The sequence below is a fragment of the Bombus pascuorum genome, chromosome 4 (assembly GCF_905332965.1).
Source record: "Bombus pascuorum chromosome 4, iyBomPasc1.1, whole genome shotgun sequence".
NCBI classification, from domain to species: domain Eukaryota; kingdom Metazoa; phylum Arthropoda; class Insecta; order Hymenoptera; family Apidae; genus Bombus; species Bombus pascuorum.
Window position 1 is genome coordinate 18,239,804 of NC_083491.1, and position 19,866 is coordinate 18,259,669.

The 19,866-nt window shown below is 32.3% G+C and overlaps 3 protein-coding genes across 12 annotated transcripts in view; 1 reads left to right on the top strand and 2 right to left on the bottom strand.

The window, feature by feature from the left end:
- LOC132905870 (dynein regulatory complex subunit 2) overlaps positions 1-19,866 on the bottom strand; it is a 38,873-nt gene that overhangs the window by 16,824 nt on the left and 2,183 nt on the right. The gene's annotated exons all lie outside the window — the stretch shown is intronic.
- Positions 797-13,348, top strand: LOC132905873 (uncharacterized). 3 transcript variants are annotated; one of them, XM_060957590.1, is made up of 9 exons: positions 797-901; positions 8,439-8,504; positions 8,885-9,017; positions 9,314-9,444; positions 9,535-9,644; positions 10,216-10,361; positions 10,774-10,972; positions 11,052-11,168; positions 12,015-13,348. In XM_060957590.1, the coding sequence occupies exons 1-9, from the start codon at positions 821-823 to the stop codon at positions 12,130-12,132; spliced, it is 1,101 nt and encodes a 366-aa protein (XP_060813573.1). In that variant the 5' UTR covers positions 797-820; the 3' UTR covers positions 12,133-13,348. The 3 variants fall into 3 exon arrangements, with proteins under 3 accessions (XP_060813573.1, XP_060813575.1, XP_060813574.1); XM_060957592.1 differs by lacking the exon at positions 797-901 and adding an exon at positions 8,079-8,367; XM_060957591.1 differs by lacking the exon at positions 797-901 and adding an exon at positions 8,079-8,285.
- The window catches only part of LOC132905860 (regulator of G-protein signaling 9), a 45,536-nt gene continuing 41,463 nt past the window's right edge, over positions 15,794-19,866 (bottom strand). For all 8 annotated transcript variants that reach the window (XM_060957561.1, XM_060957560.1, XM_060957563.1 and 5 more), the window contains one exon: positions 15,794-18,749. In XM_060957561.1, coding sequence (XP_060813544.1) covers positions 18,689-18,749 — 61 coding nt within the window. In that variant the 3' untranslated portion in view covers positions 15,794-18,688. The remainder of the gene's footprint in view (positions 18,750-19,866) is intronic.

Below are 19,866 nucleotides of genomic sequence, written 5' to 3' on the forward strand. Positions count from 1 at the left end.
GAGCGATAACTCTATCAATTAGTAACTAGTAACTACTGGAGACGTTAACTGGTTAAAAAAATGGTAGGTTAAAATTTATCATTCTTAAACTTTTCTCATAATTCGAAAAGTGTAACACGTAAATTTTCAAACATCAGCCTGCTCTTAGACTAATTGTTTATATACACGATATATACGAAAAAATTTTTATAAAATACAAGTAATTTGTAAGATTTTTACCTATCTAATAGTTTGAATATCTTCTTATAAAGATTGAATTAGTTAAACAAGTATTACAACTATCGACTTGTAGATACTTGGTACAATAAATATATTGTGCTAAGATAGTTACGATGAAAGTGATTTAATGAAAATCATAAATCGATATACATGTACATGCTATCTACACATACGTAGATCGCGTCTCAATAAAAATCAGTATTAATTTTTCCAAAAGAGCATCTACCTGTTTTTGGTAGTTGCAAGTACAACAACTTTAAAAGATATTTTGTCAGTTTGGTAGCTCTAGCGTTAAATGAGTTTAGTTTAGCGAGTTTAATTTAATGCATTTTAAATTCGTTCGATATTTCGATCTTATATTAACATGTAAAAAGACTCTGTGAATTTCAAAACTCTGATTGAAATTTCGAAAGTCGACGATCTTCAATTTGAAAGAAAGTTATTCGATGATTTTTCAAGGGTTACTTTGTTACATGCATTATTCTAATATTATGTGGCTAGAAACTACGCCTGTTAGTCCTTTGCTCCAAGAGCAAATTTATATTATACCGTTGGTGGTGGTGGTCAAGTTTTTCGGCTATGGCAACCCACGCTGTGTCGTATGAGCACTATTCGTTCGCGCCAACGCATTCGAGTCTGTTCGTTCGACTGCGTTACATCGCGACCACTGTGCTGCCTCTCTGTACGTTTCGTTCAATTATTCAAATTAACACACCTTGCACAAAAAATTCGAGCAAGTCAATTTCATTTCGTTTATCATTAAATAATCTACGTTTCTCTCGTTTCGATGTTTCAACGTTTCAACGTAGTGGATAGTTGAGAAAATTCGAAAGTGATCGTCGAATAGGAAATTTCTTCAAAGAACATCTCCCTTAATTTGGTAAACGAGTGACCTAGACAGTTTTCACCTATAGTTTGGCCATCGATATTAAAATTCCGATCACGCGCCCACCGGTAAGTATCCTCCCGTTCTTGCGGTACCGATTGCACGTTGCTTATTTTACGATCTACACGCGTAATTTCACCCGGAAGAAAATGTCAAAACGGTTCCTTGCTATAAAATTCGAACATTCGAGTCGACGAACATCGATATCACTGGACAACCTGTTCGATGGAAAAGACGGCTCGTACGCGGGAAATACGAAAATTTCAATATCGACCAAGAAAACTTCTTTCGAATGTATTATTATTCTGCAAAGTTATCTGATAATTATATCCGATGGCTGTACGTACAGGTATCTATGTATCATTTGCTAATAATATTATTTTTTACCAGAAACATTCAACATTCGGTAACGTCCAATAAAATGTCGTTTATCCTGTTTAAGAATTGCACGACCGAATTGATTTTTTTTCCATTAACAAACTAAAACTCTCCATTAACTAAGAAAGCAATGGTTTTGGATTTCTATTTTATTTCTGACCTTGGCAGAAACCTTGATTGAAACCTTGACTGAAGAGAACCGTCGTTCCTTTCTCTCATTTTTGCTATTTTGTCGCGATTTCGATACCGTTTTGTTGTTAAAATTGCAAAGATGACGGCAGAGGCTTATCCGAGCAAAAATGATTTTTCTAGAATCATAAGTTCCATATTAAAACGTGAAAATACGTTAATATGTGCTTGAAGTTTTATACATCTGCTATATGATATTAATTTTTCTACGACATACAACTCGGTTATTCGAAGGCGTACCTTACCTTATACCTTTACGAAAGAATCATCGATCGAGCGATTTCAAATTCTCAAAGGATGAGCTGAAATTCATTGTTCGTCTCTATCTTTCGGTATCTTCTATCCACCGTCTATTGTCACCTGAAACAGCTGTTCCACGAGAGTTGCGTTCGATAAATATTCAAAAGTTTCCAGAAAAAGAAGACATTGTTTACAACTTTTTTGTTTCCAATACCAGGATTTTGCAAACGATTATAACACTGTTTTATCGTGTGTAATAATTTTGTTAGGTGAGATTTTTTAAATTCAGTTAAGAAATCGCGTCGACCATGTTACGTTATTTATAACATTGTCGAACCTCTCCAATATTGTTTCCAAAATTGGAAAAAGTAATTATGTTGATACATACAATGAATTTGATGAACTACGTTATTATGGGATGTGAATACTTATTGGTAAAATCAGTCTCGCGCATGAGAGAAAAGAGGGGCAGCGTAGTAAAGGGTAGGAAGTAGCAATGGTAGTAAAACAAATATCATGATTATCGTTATTAATGAAACATTAGCACATAGCCGTACAAAATTATATCGGCGATAAATCATATGATTCATACATGTATCGAAATTTTAGCCATTATCAACATTCAGCAATGTTTTAATGCAAAAAGTCAATGCTTCTCTCAACATTCTTCCAGCTTTTTCTTTTCTGTTATGTTTCGAACGTGCGAACACGTTTCGAAGATTTCGAATGTTCTTTCCACGATTCGATTACTATACCATTTCCTCCAATTTCCACAACTCGGATTTATTATCTATCCATACAAAATAACAGGTTTCGACAGTTTATCTTGTAACACTGATCAAATATCTTTTTCTTATTTTCTTTTTAACGGATTTGAGAGAAAGTTGTAACAAATGTGTAAACATAATATCGATATCGTATTAATATCGTAATACTTCAAGAGGTCTAGAGAAAGATGTTCTTTTCTGTCTACTAGACTTTAAGCTGAAATTTTCAATAATAATTTAAATCGCTTTCGTTCTTTATAAGTCGTACGATGGGATAAAGACAACATCCGGGTACTATTCGAGATTTTTAATTCTGTAAAAGTATAACGATATTATCCTTGATTATGACGATGTACATAGATAACGAATATTTAATTTTTATAATTTACTTTATCGTGGATAGAACTTATAGATGTGACAAGTTTGCCAAAGTTTTGTAGCTATTAAAAAATATGTGATTATTTACGAAACGTGGAACGCAATTATCATATTTCTTCTAGTTACAAGATCAAAGACTAGATTAGTCCATCTTTTCTTTTATATTAAGATAATTAAGTTTGTTTGTCTATATTTACATTCTTATCTGATATATATATACACACACACACATATGTATGTTATTTGAAACTGTATATGAGATATTTTCAGTTTTTCAAATTTACTACTTAGTTTTGTATCGTATATTTAAATAAAAGTTATAAATGTTTTGATTTCTGAAAAGGTATTGTTTTTGTAATATTAAGAAATAAATCTATTTTAGCTACGTTATTCGTTAACTTCTTTAATTCAGGCATCATTCCAAAACCAAAAAATACGATGATATAATAGCTATATGTAAGTACCTGTATCTATCTTGTATAACTAGATAATATAATTTATGAATATAATACAATTGAAAAATAAAATTTAATTATAAATCTTTCTTTAGCCTTAATAAATCCGTCCTTGAAGAAGTCAAATTAAAGTCAAATTCTAGATCGAATGTTGGACGTAACGAAATACCGCAAGACGTTATTTATATGTATGTTTTTTTTTTACCGAGCTCGAAGTTTCGATAATTTCAGTATGTGTGCATACATGTGAAGAAAAAACGAAGAAACCGTTGAACCTGTCTTTTTTCTGAATGTACTTTTTAAATTGCCTGATAGAACTACATAAGTACGTATGTATATATGTATATATACATATATTTATATACATACATATATGCATGATCACCCGGATCAATTCTAGTTGTCATGGCTTTCTTGTTTCGCTTCATGGTCCTTTTATTTTTCTTTGGTGTTGAAACAGTCATCAACCTGTTTTAACGCGTATATATTTCTTTTTCGTAACCTTACTTTTACCATAATTTACAACGAACTTTGACAAGTTGCTTCCTCGAGATGTTTAAACTTAATTACTTACATATCCCTATTATCTAACAACGAATCGTAATTACGTATACTCAGTAATAAAATAAAATTGAAACTTTACAAAGCACACGATTGTAATTACGTCATACTAGCTGTAATCATTCAGTTGCTCTCCGATCCAATCGTCTTTTTTTATCGTTAAAAAAGTTTCTCAAGTTCGAGAAGAAAGGTGAAGAAATCATCGTTTATACGAGTGATTTCGCCTTTCAATTCATATTACTAAGTTTTTCTTATGTGTTTTTGTTTGTTGAAACGTAAACAAGCTTAAATGATACTCGATAGTGTCTAATTAAATAGTGGCATTAAACGATGCATTTATCGTGAAATATTTCATTGATGATTTTTTACTATACCGTACGATATGTACACCATTTACTGATATCGATTTGGTTTAAACGGTCGAGTAGAGGATGTTAGGCCCATAATAACAAGATACAGTATCTTTAAAATTATTTTTCAATATACAACGAGATAGGATGCACTTTGATTGTCATATGCGTGATTGGATGGCTTGGTAACCATTCGGAGATCTGAATCATTTGCTTCGAAAACTAATTGACTATACAATTTTTTTCATTGCCTCACTTTCTGCGAAGACTTATCGCAAGTTCAACGGTTCGTTGAAATTCTGTTATTCAGATAGTTGGTTACTTTCGAGGGGATGTAATTTCGTTTAAAAAATCGTAATCTTTATTATTATATGTATTAGCATATGTATATATTATGACGCGATAATTCATTATACATATTGCAATTATGCAATAAGAAAATTGACATCTGTACCTAAGGGTCGAACGTTATGGGGTAATTCTATTACTCGAGAGGCTCCAAACCATTTCATCGGATACCATGGTAATATTAATTAACCGTAATAATCAAACTTGGTGAACTCATCGACGACGTGTTACTGTTTGCACACATAATTAGGACAATAAACGTTATATCGCATCGGCTGAGACATTTGTAGGCATTAGAAAAATTTAACTGATTATTACTAGCAAACTTATAATATCCCTCCTAATTTTGCTTTTTCTTTGTGTATTTATCGAAATATTTCCCAACCCTTCGATTATCTTTCACCAGGAACAAAGAAAAGTACAATCGAGTTGAAAATAGCCAGCGATTTTCTACAACTTACGGAAAATAATTTACAAAGCAGTAACCTTAAATTGTCATTCAGCGACATGAAAAATATCCCAGGGTCCGATAAGAGACACAAGTTCCTTAAAAACGAATAAAAAAAAAGGCTGGTTAACCTTCATCGTTTCGGAGAAAGGTGCCACACCGATTTATCTCATGTCATCGAATTCCGTTGATAAAAGACAAATGTAACGATAAATTAATACTGAAGTTAAAAGGCACTTTGCACAATTTCGTGTAAGGGCATCGATTTCATCATATATGGATAGAAAAAGTTTTAATCACCAGTTTTGCCGTTTATCATTATTTTTTTCAAGTTGATACGTTTGATTATTTTATGCCAAACCTGTCGTTACTTATAAATCTTAATGAAATCATGGTCTCTAATGTTTTTGAGTATTTTACATTTATTATATCATTCTATCATTACGTCATATCGTGTTTTCTTCGCGTATGATTCGCAAGAAAGAGAGCACTGTTGTTCGATAATATAATATCGATGAATGTTAATTGCACATAAACATGTATGTTATAACAAAGCTGGCAACACTTTTTACATTATCTCATCTGTCGTCTTGTCTGTTTGAAATTACCATGTTATTACTACGATATTTCCTTATAAAACGATTAAATTACATCCTATAATAGTAACAAAAGTATGCTTGTTCAACATTTATGATGTTTGATTTACCGTACGCTAAAAGGTATCGAATTTTAGATACGTATGTATATAGATTTTAAACTCAACCGTTAATCGTCGACACGTCGACTCACAAAGATATTAACGTTCGATCGGCTTAATGTCAGTCTAAATTTATGTTAATTTCATTCGATATTTTATTTTAATGATCATCATGTACAATATGTACACGATGGTAGACATAACTTTGATACCGTGGACATTAAGTCTTTGAAATACGTATTTTTCACCTGTACCTATGAGATTATTATTGCGTTGGATTATTATTTCTTATAACGAAATGACAGAATGCGATTAAATTTTCTTTTATAAAAGCACACAAGTTTATATTGTATAGAAATAATGAAATAGACGTTATAGAAGCGAATAAGTGTGTATGATAAAGTGATAATTAAAATTATTGTAGGAACATTTTGAATAACTTTTGTCTATACGTGTAACCGCCATTTGAGTTTAGTTTTTAAGTTATAGAGCCATTTACGTTTAATGATACGTATATATAAATTTATTTTATAAATTTATTTTTAAAATTTTTTAAATTTTTCTTCTGCAAATAACTTCTCAATGACGGTAGATATACTTGCTGCATTTTTCAGCAATTGAAGATTAGAATAATGTGCAATATTTCGTACATCAACCGATTTATAAAAAATGATTTCATTCTAACGTTGCCGGCCGTCACGTTAGGCTGTTTAGGCAACCGGAAACCACTTTGTCCCAAAGGCCAAATCTACACTGTGTATAACTCACTGATCCTCCTTTTTTACAGTATTAAAAATGGTTGTCTCTCTCATCGATAGATTATATTCAGATCAGGTTATCTAAAAACATGGTTGCCTACTCGAGAATGAAATGTAACGATAACCTAAAAATTGAAGATTTTTGCGAATACTTGGGAAACCAAACTCGAGTGGTAGTTATATATGTATAGTTGTTCAGAATGCTGATCTTGATAAAATATCTCAAAGTCATTGAAATAAAAATATTCGCAATAATTATCGACAAAACGATTATTAATAAAATCAATTTTTAACGAAATAAATGAAGGGAATGAGAAAAAGTAGAAATAGCGCAAATGACAAATCTTCGTCTTAAGAAAAGAACAGAAAAATTTATATACTGCTAAATACGTATTTACAATGAAATATAAATGTTCATAAAGACATAATTCGTTAGAAGCTCGTCTAAACATGATAATTAAAAACAAGTCTCACGTATGTTTCCTTATATTTATCTCGTGTGTGAGAAAAACCTACCTGCACCAAATTTTCCTATCGATCCTCTTAATTCATAAAACGTTTTTTGACTCAGAAATATCGATATCGCGATACGATAAACATTTCGTTTCAATTCTAACCAATCTGATTGGCGCTACTCACTATATACGCATATGTAGTAATATGTTGTATATTTTTACGAAAGATTTTTATTGCTACTACCAAATTCAAGGCCTAAACTTTATTCACAATCATCTCTACGACATTTATTTTTCCAATGAAACATAAATAATCCCATTGTAAATCAAAACGGAATTTTACGGTATAATTAGAACTATCGTTAACTAACTGTCATATGTAAATAGACCTTCTTTGAAATTTCCCAACAGTTGAAATCTCTGCACCTTCGCGTCCCCTGTTTCGATGAACACAGTGCTAAGGACATGTTGCTTGATTCATTAATACGAGTATTACGATCTACCAGCGCGATATCATATTATCGTTACATTAGCATTGTTATCATTGCAATAGAAATTTGAATTTTTCGAAAACGAAATTTCGAAAAAAGAAACTTAGTTTTAGACTTTCGACTTGTCTCTGCATGTAGAATAATCATTTGTCCATGTGATCTGCTACAGTTTGTATATTTTAAGAACTTTGGCTAATTAAATTGGTAATTATGATACATTTTCCTAAAAAAGAGAGGGGGAGGGGGGATTAATAACAGAATGATTCATAAATGTATCTAAATACTTCAGGGGATAAATCTGCACACGAAAATACGGATGAAGTTGTCGAAATGCGTTATAAAGTTCAATATTTTGAATAATTTTTTCCTATACGTAGGAATAGCAGCGTTGCGCGGCGCTCGGCCTTAGTTTTTGAGATATACGCACGCATATCCTGCCGCTTGACCTTAGTTTTCAAACCGAGTTGGGTTAGTGATAGTATTAATCCGACCGTCGCGCTGTGCAGATTTAATCCGGATTTAGATCGTGATGGCGATGCAATGGATCCATCTCATCCTATCCATCAGTTTGCAAAAGTGCTATTAAGAAATGTCGTCATCGTAAAAATAAAAGAGGGCGAAAACTTGGAACATTCCCTTTAATCGCCTATAACTCGAAAATTAAAGTACGTAGGACATATGTACTGTGTTCGCACGTCTTTTCTTACTTATTTTTGTATGGAGATTTATTCCCTGAAGTATTGAAATGTATGAATCACCCTGTATGAAATAACGTTCTAAATAATTTTTTATTTTATGACCTGTAAATCTTATTTTAGGTGATCATGATTAACAGATATCGGTATCGCAATATAATTTTTGTACTATCCTGTTTCTTTCTTCAGGTAAGTTCCTTGTTCAGATATTGTTCAAACATTGTTCAGATACACGTGTGTACACATTTGTTCACATACGTATACGTATCTATACATATAATACCCGCCAATTCGTTTCATTCAACTCCTAAAAAGATTTAATCAATTAATATGAAAGTTAATACGTTTATTTCAATCGATGATAATGCATATAATAATTATGCGATCTTATTGCGCATGTGTTTCATATTTATTTCGCAACTAAATTCAATTCAATTTAATATCATAAAAATAAGTTTGTTTCATTTTGATATTGTATAATATTTTTAATATTTTAATGTTTTATATTCCTCATTTTGTCCGTAATAAAACAGAAATATTTATAGTTATATAAAGTAATGACTTTAAAGGTTCCGAGTTACATTCATGTAAATGGTCATGGACGTTTAATGGACCCACCTGCACGGAATAGTATGTGGCGTTTTGGATATCCGAATCCTGTAAATTACAATGACAATGAACTCTTCTGTGGAGGTTATGCAGGTTCGTCGTATTATAATGATTACCTCGTTCTGATATAGCGAGTTGAAAGAGACCAACGGTATAGAATTCTGTTATAGGTACACGATGGACGAATACATTGAAATTTATACCATATTACACAACGTTACGTTTAAGAGAAATTGTAGAGCTCGATGTAAAAACCGGTCAGTCGATCGCTTTTCAGAAAGATCGACTTTTCGTGTCGGTTTAATATCGTTGCGACCACGAATTCCTTCTGACAATTCTTTGGCAGACATTATTAGGTAATAATCAAATTATAATTATTATCTTTACAGTGCAATGGGTGGAGAATAAAGGCCAGTGTGGAGTGTGCGGCGATGCTTATCACTTGAAAGAGCCGAGACCACACGAAGCGGGTGGCGAATACGCAAAGGGCACTATCGTTAGACATTACACGGTTGGTCAGGTAATCTCCTCTCTCTATGCCTCGAATTTTCTATTATAATGAAGGTAGATCGATCGATGACGGAGTCGAATATATCGTTCAAATCTATAGGATATCGACGTCGAGATCGAGCTTACAGCCAACCATTTAGGAAGATTTGAAATGTATCTTTGTCCAAATAACAATCCAAGGCACATAGCAAACCAAGAATGCTTTGATAGGTAATCAAAATCTTTTGACGATATTGATTTATCAGTATCAATTTGTAGAATAGGTATGTGAAAATGAATTGGTTAATAATTATCAATAAAATCAGGATATTACAACGATATTACAACGATAACAATCGTCTCGTGTGGATAGCTATGATAGGGGTTGAGCAAATTTTCGAAAAACATTTACATATACGCGCTATACGAAATACGTACATTAATTTTATATTATTTTTACACTTGCATTTTTTACTGTATTCTTTATTATTAATTATACAGCTTATAATATGGAATTACAATTAAACTGTAATATATTTAAAACTTACGATGCTCATTTTCCTACATTTTCATATTTTATTTTATCTGCTTGCCGATATGTTTTAGGTATCGTTGCGTTTTATCGATGTACTAGATGCTACTACATTATACTAGATTGGCAACATCTTCATCGATAGTAACTGTTACCGAGTAACAGTAAAGTCTTTACAAATTTTACATTAGGACATAATATCTATAATCATATTACGATTGCCTTCTTTCAAAAATCTGATACTGTATACGAAACATGTTGTTGTTTAAGATATCCGTTATATATATCCGGAACCCGAGACGTCCGATTTGAGATACCTCCAGACACTGAAAGAAAAGCTATATTTCGGTATAAGGTAACTTTACCACCGTATGTTACCTGTACGCAGTGTGTGATACAATGGAACTATTACACTGGTTTGTATTTTTACATTTTACATAAATATTTTCTTACGTCAGTATATAATTAGTTCTATAATTATAATTAGTGCAATTATATACTATCCTCCGAATTTGAGGAAAAACTATCTGAACTTATCTAATGTATAGTGTATATATACATATACATGTACATATATATATATATATATATATATATATATATATATATATATATATGTATGTATGTATGTATGTATGTATGTATATATATGTATGTATGTATGGCAAAAATCAGTATATTTCAAAGTCTCATATGTTTTTAAAATGTAATAGTACTGTGTTCCGGCATTTAAGTAATGTCGAGAACGTAGATTTTTACTCGTTAGCAACCGATTAATTGATTTTGCAATCTATGAATATTACGAATGCTATTATACATACATATTAGGTAATATGTGGGGCACCTGTGAAAATGGAACCGAAGCTAACGGATGTGGAAGACCAGAGACGTTTCGAAATTGCGCTGATGTGAGCATCGTTACTAGCACAGCCGGAGTACCGCCACTCTTTGTACAGCAGGACAATCCCTTTTTGCTCTATTACAAAGACTATCGTTCTCCAAATAATATATTTCCTCTTGTCGTTAGGTAATTACGGTATTTCTTTAATCGACGAGATCTGCAATTAACAGATGTAAAATTTATTAACCGGTGTTTTCAATTGTAGATCTCAGGTATGCATGTCCACTTTCCTTTATCGGCGTATACCAGGAATGAACGACTGGTGTCAAACCAACTGTCTTCGCTATCCGCCAAATTGCCCAGCAGCTATTTGCCAATGCCCGTAAGTTATCGCGGACGAGTCTCGTACATATAATAATTACACATTTTCTAGTGAAATAATAGCTCGGCATACTTAAACCAAGAATTTCATCTTAACTAAAGTACCTCGTTGTTTGTAATAATTATGTGACGATCGTGTTTGATAATTTTTCGACAAATGTCCGCAACCTTTTCATTTCCTTACTTATTTCCTTTCCATGTACAGGCTATAAGCAAATTATTTGTCAAGATCATCATAGCGTTATTCTACGTTAGTTTAGATACTGAGTATTACATATTCTGCGTACTGACGTGCATACATAGCTGCAAAAAAAAGCGGCCACTCCTTATAAATTATTGCTCCTCGTGAAGCGAGTAGAATATGACGCAGTAAAAAAAATTTGACTTGGTATTTAAAGACAAAGGTCAATTTCGCGGCTACTTCTTCTCTAGATTCTCACCGATCCAGTGGTGTAAAATAGTTGTCTGACAAATAATTTTTTTATATGTTCCACATATATAGTATGTATCGTCCTGGAATACGTTGCAAACACTGTCGCATAAGAATGTTTTTAACCAAGTATACTATTCAGCTTAAAATATTGAGTCAAACCAATTCAGCCAATAGCATATATGTAAATATGCATATTTTTATTATTTTTATATATTGTTATATTTTATTTGTCAACTTAGTATATGGTATTTACATTTTCCATTTGTATCAAAGAAATTTATTTTATCTTATACCGTGATGATTCGTGCGTCCGTCGATACTCCCTTGGTTTATTTAACAAAGAACAGTTAGCTTATCGACATGTGAAATTTTATTAAAAAATCCATAAAAAATTGCATTCTTTGTTTCTAACAGGGAATTATGCGATGCGATTGGAGATATTGCTGGCAAAGACGGTGCAAGCGTTTATTGCATGGATAAGTGTTTAGTATACCCTTCCAATTGCCCCTCTCAACGTTGTCGCTGTTATTAAGCAAATTTCAGTTACGCGCAGACAATTTGGTGCGTAAGGAATTGTATCGCGAAGCTTTAGCTCATATTCGACGATTAACGATTAACAAAATAATTGTAATTCGATAATGTTTATCAATTTTGGCAGAAATAACTAAAACACCGTTATGTCCATATTTGACGTTTATCGTCAAATGAGAAACTTAACTAAACAATTGTAAATGATGACGCAGACATGATACCTATGTTGTAATTTTATCGACTTTGAGAATGCTTTTACATTTGATCATGTATAGAAATATGACTGATATCTATCGAAAAACTGCCACACCGTCCACTGGAGCTATTCCATTTACTTTGTAACGATCTAGTGTTAATGCTTGATAATTTTAATAATCTCTTGATAATCTTTCCCACTTGTGTTTTACGCGATGAATAAATATTTACACAATGTTTGGTCCTGTTATATAATATTATTGAAAATATACATAATATTTATTAGGATAAGGAGTGAAAAAGAAAAATTACTTGCTCCATTACAATATTGTGCGTTATCATTATCATTAGTATTGTTAGTTTCATTTGTATTTTTATTATTATTCGTTTATTTAGTATTAAATAATTACACTCGTTATGTATGAAATTACAAATATACGATATATCCTATAGGCATGATTAAAAAGACTTGTACGACTATTTTTAAGATTAATCTTTATTTCGAAGAAGAGGCGAAAATCTTGGAAACTTGTCACTACCCTCGATTGTTCTGGATAAAAAAGATAAAAGAGGAGATGTTAGGAATATTCAAGAGAACACAGACTTTAATCTCACTATAGTATATTTAGTATTAGGACATTCTATTGACAGCTTAAAATATTACGCATGTATCACATATTATATATGTAACGAATAACATCCTCTTTGCTTTTATGTATACGTGTGCATATGCGTATATACGCATACATACCTTCGTACGCGTAAATGCAGTTACATTTAACGAAACGATCATTTATTTAATTACATGTTGCAAATGTTCTCAATGCAACAACTCCCTTCACGCACATTATATGTATATTTGCGCACTTGTGTACGCATCGCATTGTGTCAACTGAATTTCGATTTTACAGTGAAAACTTGTAATTCATATCGGCCTCGATTAATATCAACAATATATTTCGTCGATTCAACACTGTACGTCTTTTTCCAGGTCTATACATTATTAATACTTTACAAAACTACATATATACACTAAAGCCTTTTATATTCTCTATAATATGTCTTCAAGTGTCTAAATATGTAGTAACATGTTTGATCTGTTTCATTCTTTTGCATGTACTTTAATATATATGTTATTGGATTAGTTATTGGATAGTTAATCAGTGAACAATAGTGTGTTCAACGTGTTAATATAACATTAAAATAAGTTGTGATAGACGGATCGCAAGTCGCTAACACAACTTATTCAATATAAGGGTTGTCATACTTCGTTTTTCATCGTTTACATATACATTCTAATATCGTTTAAGCAACTATCTAACGTCCACGATTGACTTAGAATGCAATGAAACCCGTACTCGGATTCTATCCTCGAGAAACCTTTTTTCATTCTATTCTGCATTAATATCCACAATTTTTATTATTTCTCAATTGTGTAGAAACTTTCAAAACCAATACGTATATACACAGTTTCATGCTGACATCTATTCGATCGATCCTTCCTTTACCTCTTGTTACTTTTATTTTCATTTTTCGTCACGAATTCTTCTAATTCTTAAGACCAGTATAGACAACACACTGTTCGTGAAAGGTTATTTTTAATCTTTCCTTGTCTATACGCGATGTACGTATAATTCATTATCAAGTACCACGACACGAAAACAATCCTTAAAATACAAAAACATATTGGAACGCGTTTCGAACGTAATCTTATTCGATCTCTTAAAATTTTTCAAAGTTTTACCCATGTTTTGCGTTTCATTTTTAATAATATTTCGAATTAAAATTTCCTTTAAATTATTGTTATAAAAACAACGTGTACTCTATCCAATTAAAACGATCTTTTCCTTCGTATCAATGATAAAAGAACAGCATATCGTTGAATAAATGTTATCGGTGCGATGAGAACGTCCCTACGCTAGTTTCTCAATTCTAGTAACAATATAGTTTACTAGATACACATGTTTAGCACACTTGTTAAAATGACGTGAAGATGGATCGATCTAATACAAAATACAGATGAAACATCTCGGGACATATCGAGGATCGCTGAAATCTTGAATCGATCACCCCTTTTTTCACCTATATCACTTAATTATCTTCTTCGTCCTTGTCGATGTATTCTTTTATTTATTACTTTGCTTTATTCTTTTTATCAAAACGATGAGACACAATACTAGTTATTCTAAAACTTAATTAGTCTTAGAATTCGCAACATGCATTTTCGAAGGAGGGGTGAGTTTCAGGTACATTTTCAGTCTTTTCCTGGTAAACATGGCTCATTCTCATCTAGTTGTCTATCAGATATTAGATAATTGAGAGAGAGAGAGATCGTCGCAAACACTTAAACTTGGTAATTTTAATAATCGGCTTTTACTTCCAAATATATATAGTTACGATAATCGATAATCGATAATCGATCGAATCGAATCGAATAAATCTGTATTTTCCGGTGAATGCCAATTTCATTTTCTTAAATAACTCATAAAAAATAATTTATTGTTTGGGTCAGGTCTAGATCATATCTGAGTCAGGCTTACCCGTAAATTACGCTATACTTTAAGTTATATTTGTACTATTGGCGAATCTAAAACTGGGGAAGAAACAAAAACCGATGAAACAAACATGTGATTGTTTCGCTTTGCACGTGATTAAGAAAATCGAATTGTAAGTGAATTTAGATCGACTGGAGATCAAGGTGATTCTTTTACTAGAGACCCTAATAGGAGAAATCGCCATTGTTTCGGCACGATCGCTGTATGTGTGCTGCATGTGGACTGTATGTGAGAATTGAAAATAAGAGTATGAAAGTAAGAATGATTCCAAACGAATCACACATACACGATACAGGTGGCATCATCCTTAACGTTCCAACATGTTTGATAAGCGGCTTCTTCCTTTAACGCCTCTCACGAGAACATCGTTTTAATCAGTGTTAAATAAAATACAACGAGCAACATAATCTATAACCAACTAAAATAGTATTTCTTCTTTTTGATTCTCTGTTTGTAATTTTCTTTGTCCGAAAATTTGACGGTCATTCGGCAATCAAATCCCTATTATATCGCACCTTACCGTTAGCTTAGAATAGGAAATACATTGGTGAGCTATTATGCTGAAATTTTGAACATATACAACTGGATTTTGAAATATCTCTTCCGCTATGTCTAAAATATAGACTATAAATTATTATACGATTAGTGCCTTCAAAAAACAATAACGAATTATACGAAATATTTGGTAAAAATTTACGCAACGATACATATCGATATTTATTTTTAAAATAATAATATCAAAATAATTCTCGATCGCTATAGCTTGTTGTACTTTGCTGTCGTTTATGAACACTGTCTTTTCATTCGTAATACTGATATTATCATTGCTACGCGACGCGCGCGTTGCGTTGTGTCGCGTCCTATGTAGTCGCTAATGAAAAAATAATCGCCAACTGATGATACGCACACCGATTCGTTACCGTGACATTTTTATTTCTCGATTAAATTTTTCATTTGACCAATCAATACAAAAACATACGTTGTTAACATACGTAGAAAAGAAAACGTGAAATCAGATGGCGCTTAGAGATTCAGGACGCACAACGATCCTTTCGATTGCCCCTTATACAATGACGACGACGAGTGAGTTAGTTAAACGATAGCGAGTAGAACTATCTATGATCTGTGATTAAAATTCTAACGACGGAACGATAATGCATTATGTATTATGTGTATAAAATGTCTCTGCAAAAAGAGAACAAAAATAGCTTTTGGTTCGTTTCGAAGCTTATCTGTTATAATAATTGTTGCATGCTTCGCCGAACGAAATTCTTTTACAAGATGGTATATACTTACTTATGTGTAAGTCAAATCGGAATCGTCTCTATTTACGAGTCATTGGAGTTCGTAAATAAGATCCATTGTCAGTCATACGTTAAACCTATCTTTGCAAATTCCGCGACTAACAGAATAATCTCAATACCTATACCGTATTCATTATGATTCGTATAATATATTCATTTCCACACGGACTGTAACATGTTGTTTTTATCTAACTAATCAACTATGTAGTTTTCATAAGGACCTTTACGGTAGTTAAATTGAGCTCTTGAATTAACAGTACGATCGTCATGAATACGTTGTTACATTTCTTAAAACTAATCTCGAGTGCCCGAACTTTCGTTCGAAATTTATTACTATCGTTTCTAAACGAATGCTCGTCGCTACCTTAAATCTTACTCCATATATTCATGGAGTATGTACTTTCCACATATACGATAGATATAACAAATATCTATTCATCGATAAAAAAAACATTCGTTTCAAACATGTAGCAAATAAATTGAAACTTTATATATATATATACACACATGTAGTATATGCAATAGTGTGTGTGTGTGTGTGTGTTTGTTTGTTTGTTTTAGTAGCTGAAATTAATTCATATATTAAGAAATAATAAAATTTGACTATCGTTCGTTTACTATTTTAATTCGTGTTTTCAGTTTCAATGTCTCTTCGATTCAAAAACGGAATTACCGATGGAATTCGCTAATACTTATTAAAAATAGTAGGGCGATGTCTCGCATTCTTATGCCTTTATCTCGTATCGTGATTGTTAATCGAGTCTTTTTGTTACGTAATCTACAGGCAAATTAATATTTTCACTAATTATATTACGTATTACGTAAAGTACGGGTGTTTTACCAAATGTGCACTCTGTAAGATTATCTTTCTAAATTTTACGATACAACATTTCCATTATAGTATTTAACAACCAGTCGATTAAGTTCGTTAAAGAAGGAAAATTGCGTCATCAAGTTCACGTGCAGTATGTAGTTTTGCTAAATTTGTCTTATATACTTGAGTTTAAGTTAATTGAATTGATTCGTGGGATCTGGGTACTAGGGCAGTAACAGTACCCAGAACCCAGTCATAGTATATACTTATAAATGATATTATGTAGACATAATAAATGACTACATCTCGAGAAAACCATTCTCCCTCCACCCTTCTTTCTCAAGAACAAGATTCGATATTCTTTGTGACAAACAAACGAATCGTTATTATTACGCTCTTGTTTTCCCTATTTAATTTTAACTCGATCTAATTACGAACAGCAAGTAGTAACGATTTACAAATACACGTCAAGTATCTACGATCAAAGTCGAATAGCTTCGTTTTACCTGTACTTTTCAAAATTTAACCGTTAGCCAGCCGTTATATCGTAATATAAGGCCGTAAGAGGACTAAAATTACATTAAATACTTGTGATTCGACACTTATTACGTATCGAATAAACGTATGACTAACACTTAGATTAAATGACATCCAACTGTCACAACGTTCGAGTGATCTTATTAAGCGAAGCAATGTGATCTAAACCACTTGGATGTTTTATGATAAATTTGTCACATTGTACTACTTATTTAATACAATGATACACCACTATTGGAATTCAATTGTACGCGATCGTAAAATTTTTCTTTGGTAAGGAACGTTCGTTTATGGAAAATGATTAATCGTTTATAATAAATCAAACAAAGAACTTTCTACGGTTTATTAAGTTATCCGTAAGTAGCATTAAAGAAGTTTGCGAGCTAAGGGAGCGGTCAAAGGGCTCATGATTGACGAACTCCCATAGAACGCATCTTTGCATTTAATACTTTTGCGAAACAAATCGCTTTAGAGACTTTATCCTTTATTAAAAAATTCGTGTCATCTCGTCCACTATGTTTATTTTCTTAATTGGCTAACACGTACGTATTAATTATATTTCATTACATTCAGCAAAAAGTGACGTAATTCTATCTGTCACAGCTCTTTAGTCAACAGATCGCACAACTTTCATGTTGATTATCGAATCGGAAACAAAAAACGAAATGGTTCGTTCAAATTTACATAGATTGACAAGAAAATGAAATTGAGAATCTTACTGAATATACTTTTACGTTATGCTATTCCGAAATTATATCGAAATTGTACCGAAATTCCAGACAAAACGGAATTCTTTACACATCACATCGTGCTGAAATCTCTATCATTATTTACGCATTTGAGATTACTCTATTAGATTACTACCATAGAAGTGTTTTATCGTTAGACACACAAGTATCTTTCCTTTTGCTTATTTTCAATATTTTCGTTCTTTCCCATTAAGACGATTCCATATCTCGACAAATGTTACAGATGAAAAATAATCCAATTTTCAATCTTTTCGGAATTGAAAATGATAAATCGAAAAATTCAAAAACATAATACTCGATATCTTGAATAGCTCGGGCACTCGAACTTGGCAAAAGTGAAGTAAAATGGAAATTGAACTTGCGAATGTTTATATGTAAAATGTATGTTTAGTACCATACCGAGTTATAAATAACCTAAAGTTGCATATGTTTTCACATAGGGTGCATCCACTCTACAATTTTCCCTGAAACAAACGTTATAAATTGTATGAATTTTCCAATTACCTTGATAAGCATAATTGCTTAAGAAAAGAACAAAGATAAATAAATAAGAACACTAATAGTAATAAAGTTGTGAAAAACAGGTCAATTAGTACAGTTAAGGTACGCGATCGATTCGATCAAAAGAGATTATAAGATGCTTTTGTCGTTGTAAAGCGATTGAAGTGATAGAATTTTATATATAATCTTATTTTCATCTCAATCAACTGCGTGGATTTACCAAGTTTGCCAATCTTGAAAATCTCAAACAAACAAAAGAGGAAGAGAAGCAATATCTAAATTTCTCCAAAATATGTAGTATCCAAATAATAAGAAAATTTATGCTCTTGGTTTGACTACAAAAAACGATATACTATACCTCAGGGTACGGAAAATTATCGAATCTTTTGCAATCTCGTAGCTTCCGACGTGTTTCAACTTAAAAAAATAAATTTGAAGGTGCGAAATCCGCTAGTTGAGTAGTTATGCGTATATAGAATAGAGCACTTTTAACATATTTGATAGGTTACTTTGTCGCCTTATCGTCGGCTTCTAGTCATGATTCGTTCAAGGAATGGCGTCGCTCACTGTATACAGAAGGAGGCGACATATTGTGCTTGATCTTTTAATTTTAATGAGAAAAACATAACTAATATGCTGGTAAAAGTTTCATTGATCTCAGAGTTCCGCTTTCTCCCTCACTTAAGTTGCCCTTTTCTACGTTCGACACATCTAACGTCTCGGTTTAGGAACAGAATCGTTTATTTTATCGGAGGTTTTCGTAGATCTCAACACGAATGTATCGAAACCTAAGGAAAACCGTCCGAAAGTTGAGTCGTGAAATATCAACATGGAAGACAAAAAGGTTTGACGCATGCGTGACACATCTATGAATATCTCAAACAGAGACAGAGACACTCTACTCATTTCTGTCTGTTTCGCAAGAACGAGAGGCTTACTGCCTTCCATATTAATTCTTGGCGATTGAATTCCCAAGCGAGTGTCTAGACCTGTTATTATAATTGTGACGTAACCGATCACTGCGGGGTCGAGAGTATAGGATAACTCAAACTTAATCCGATATACATAGTCTCGCCTTAA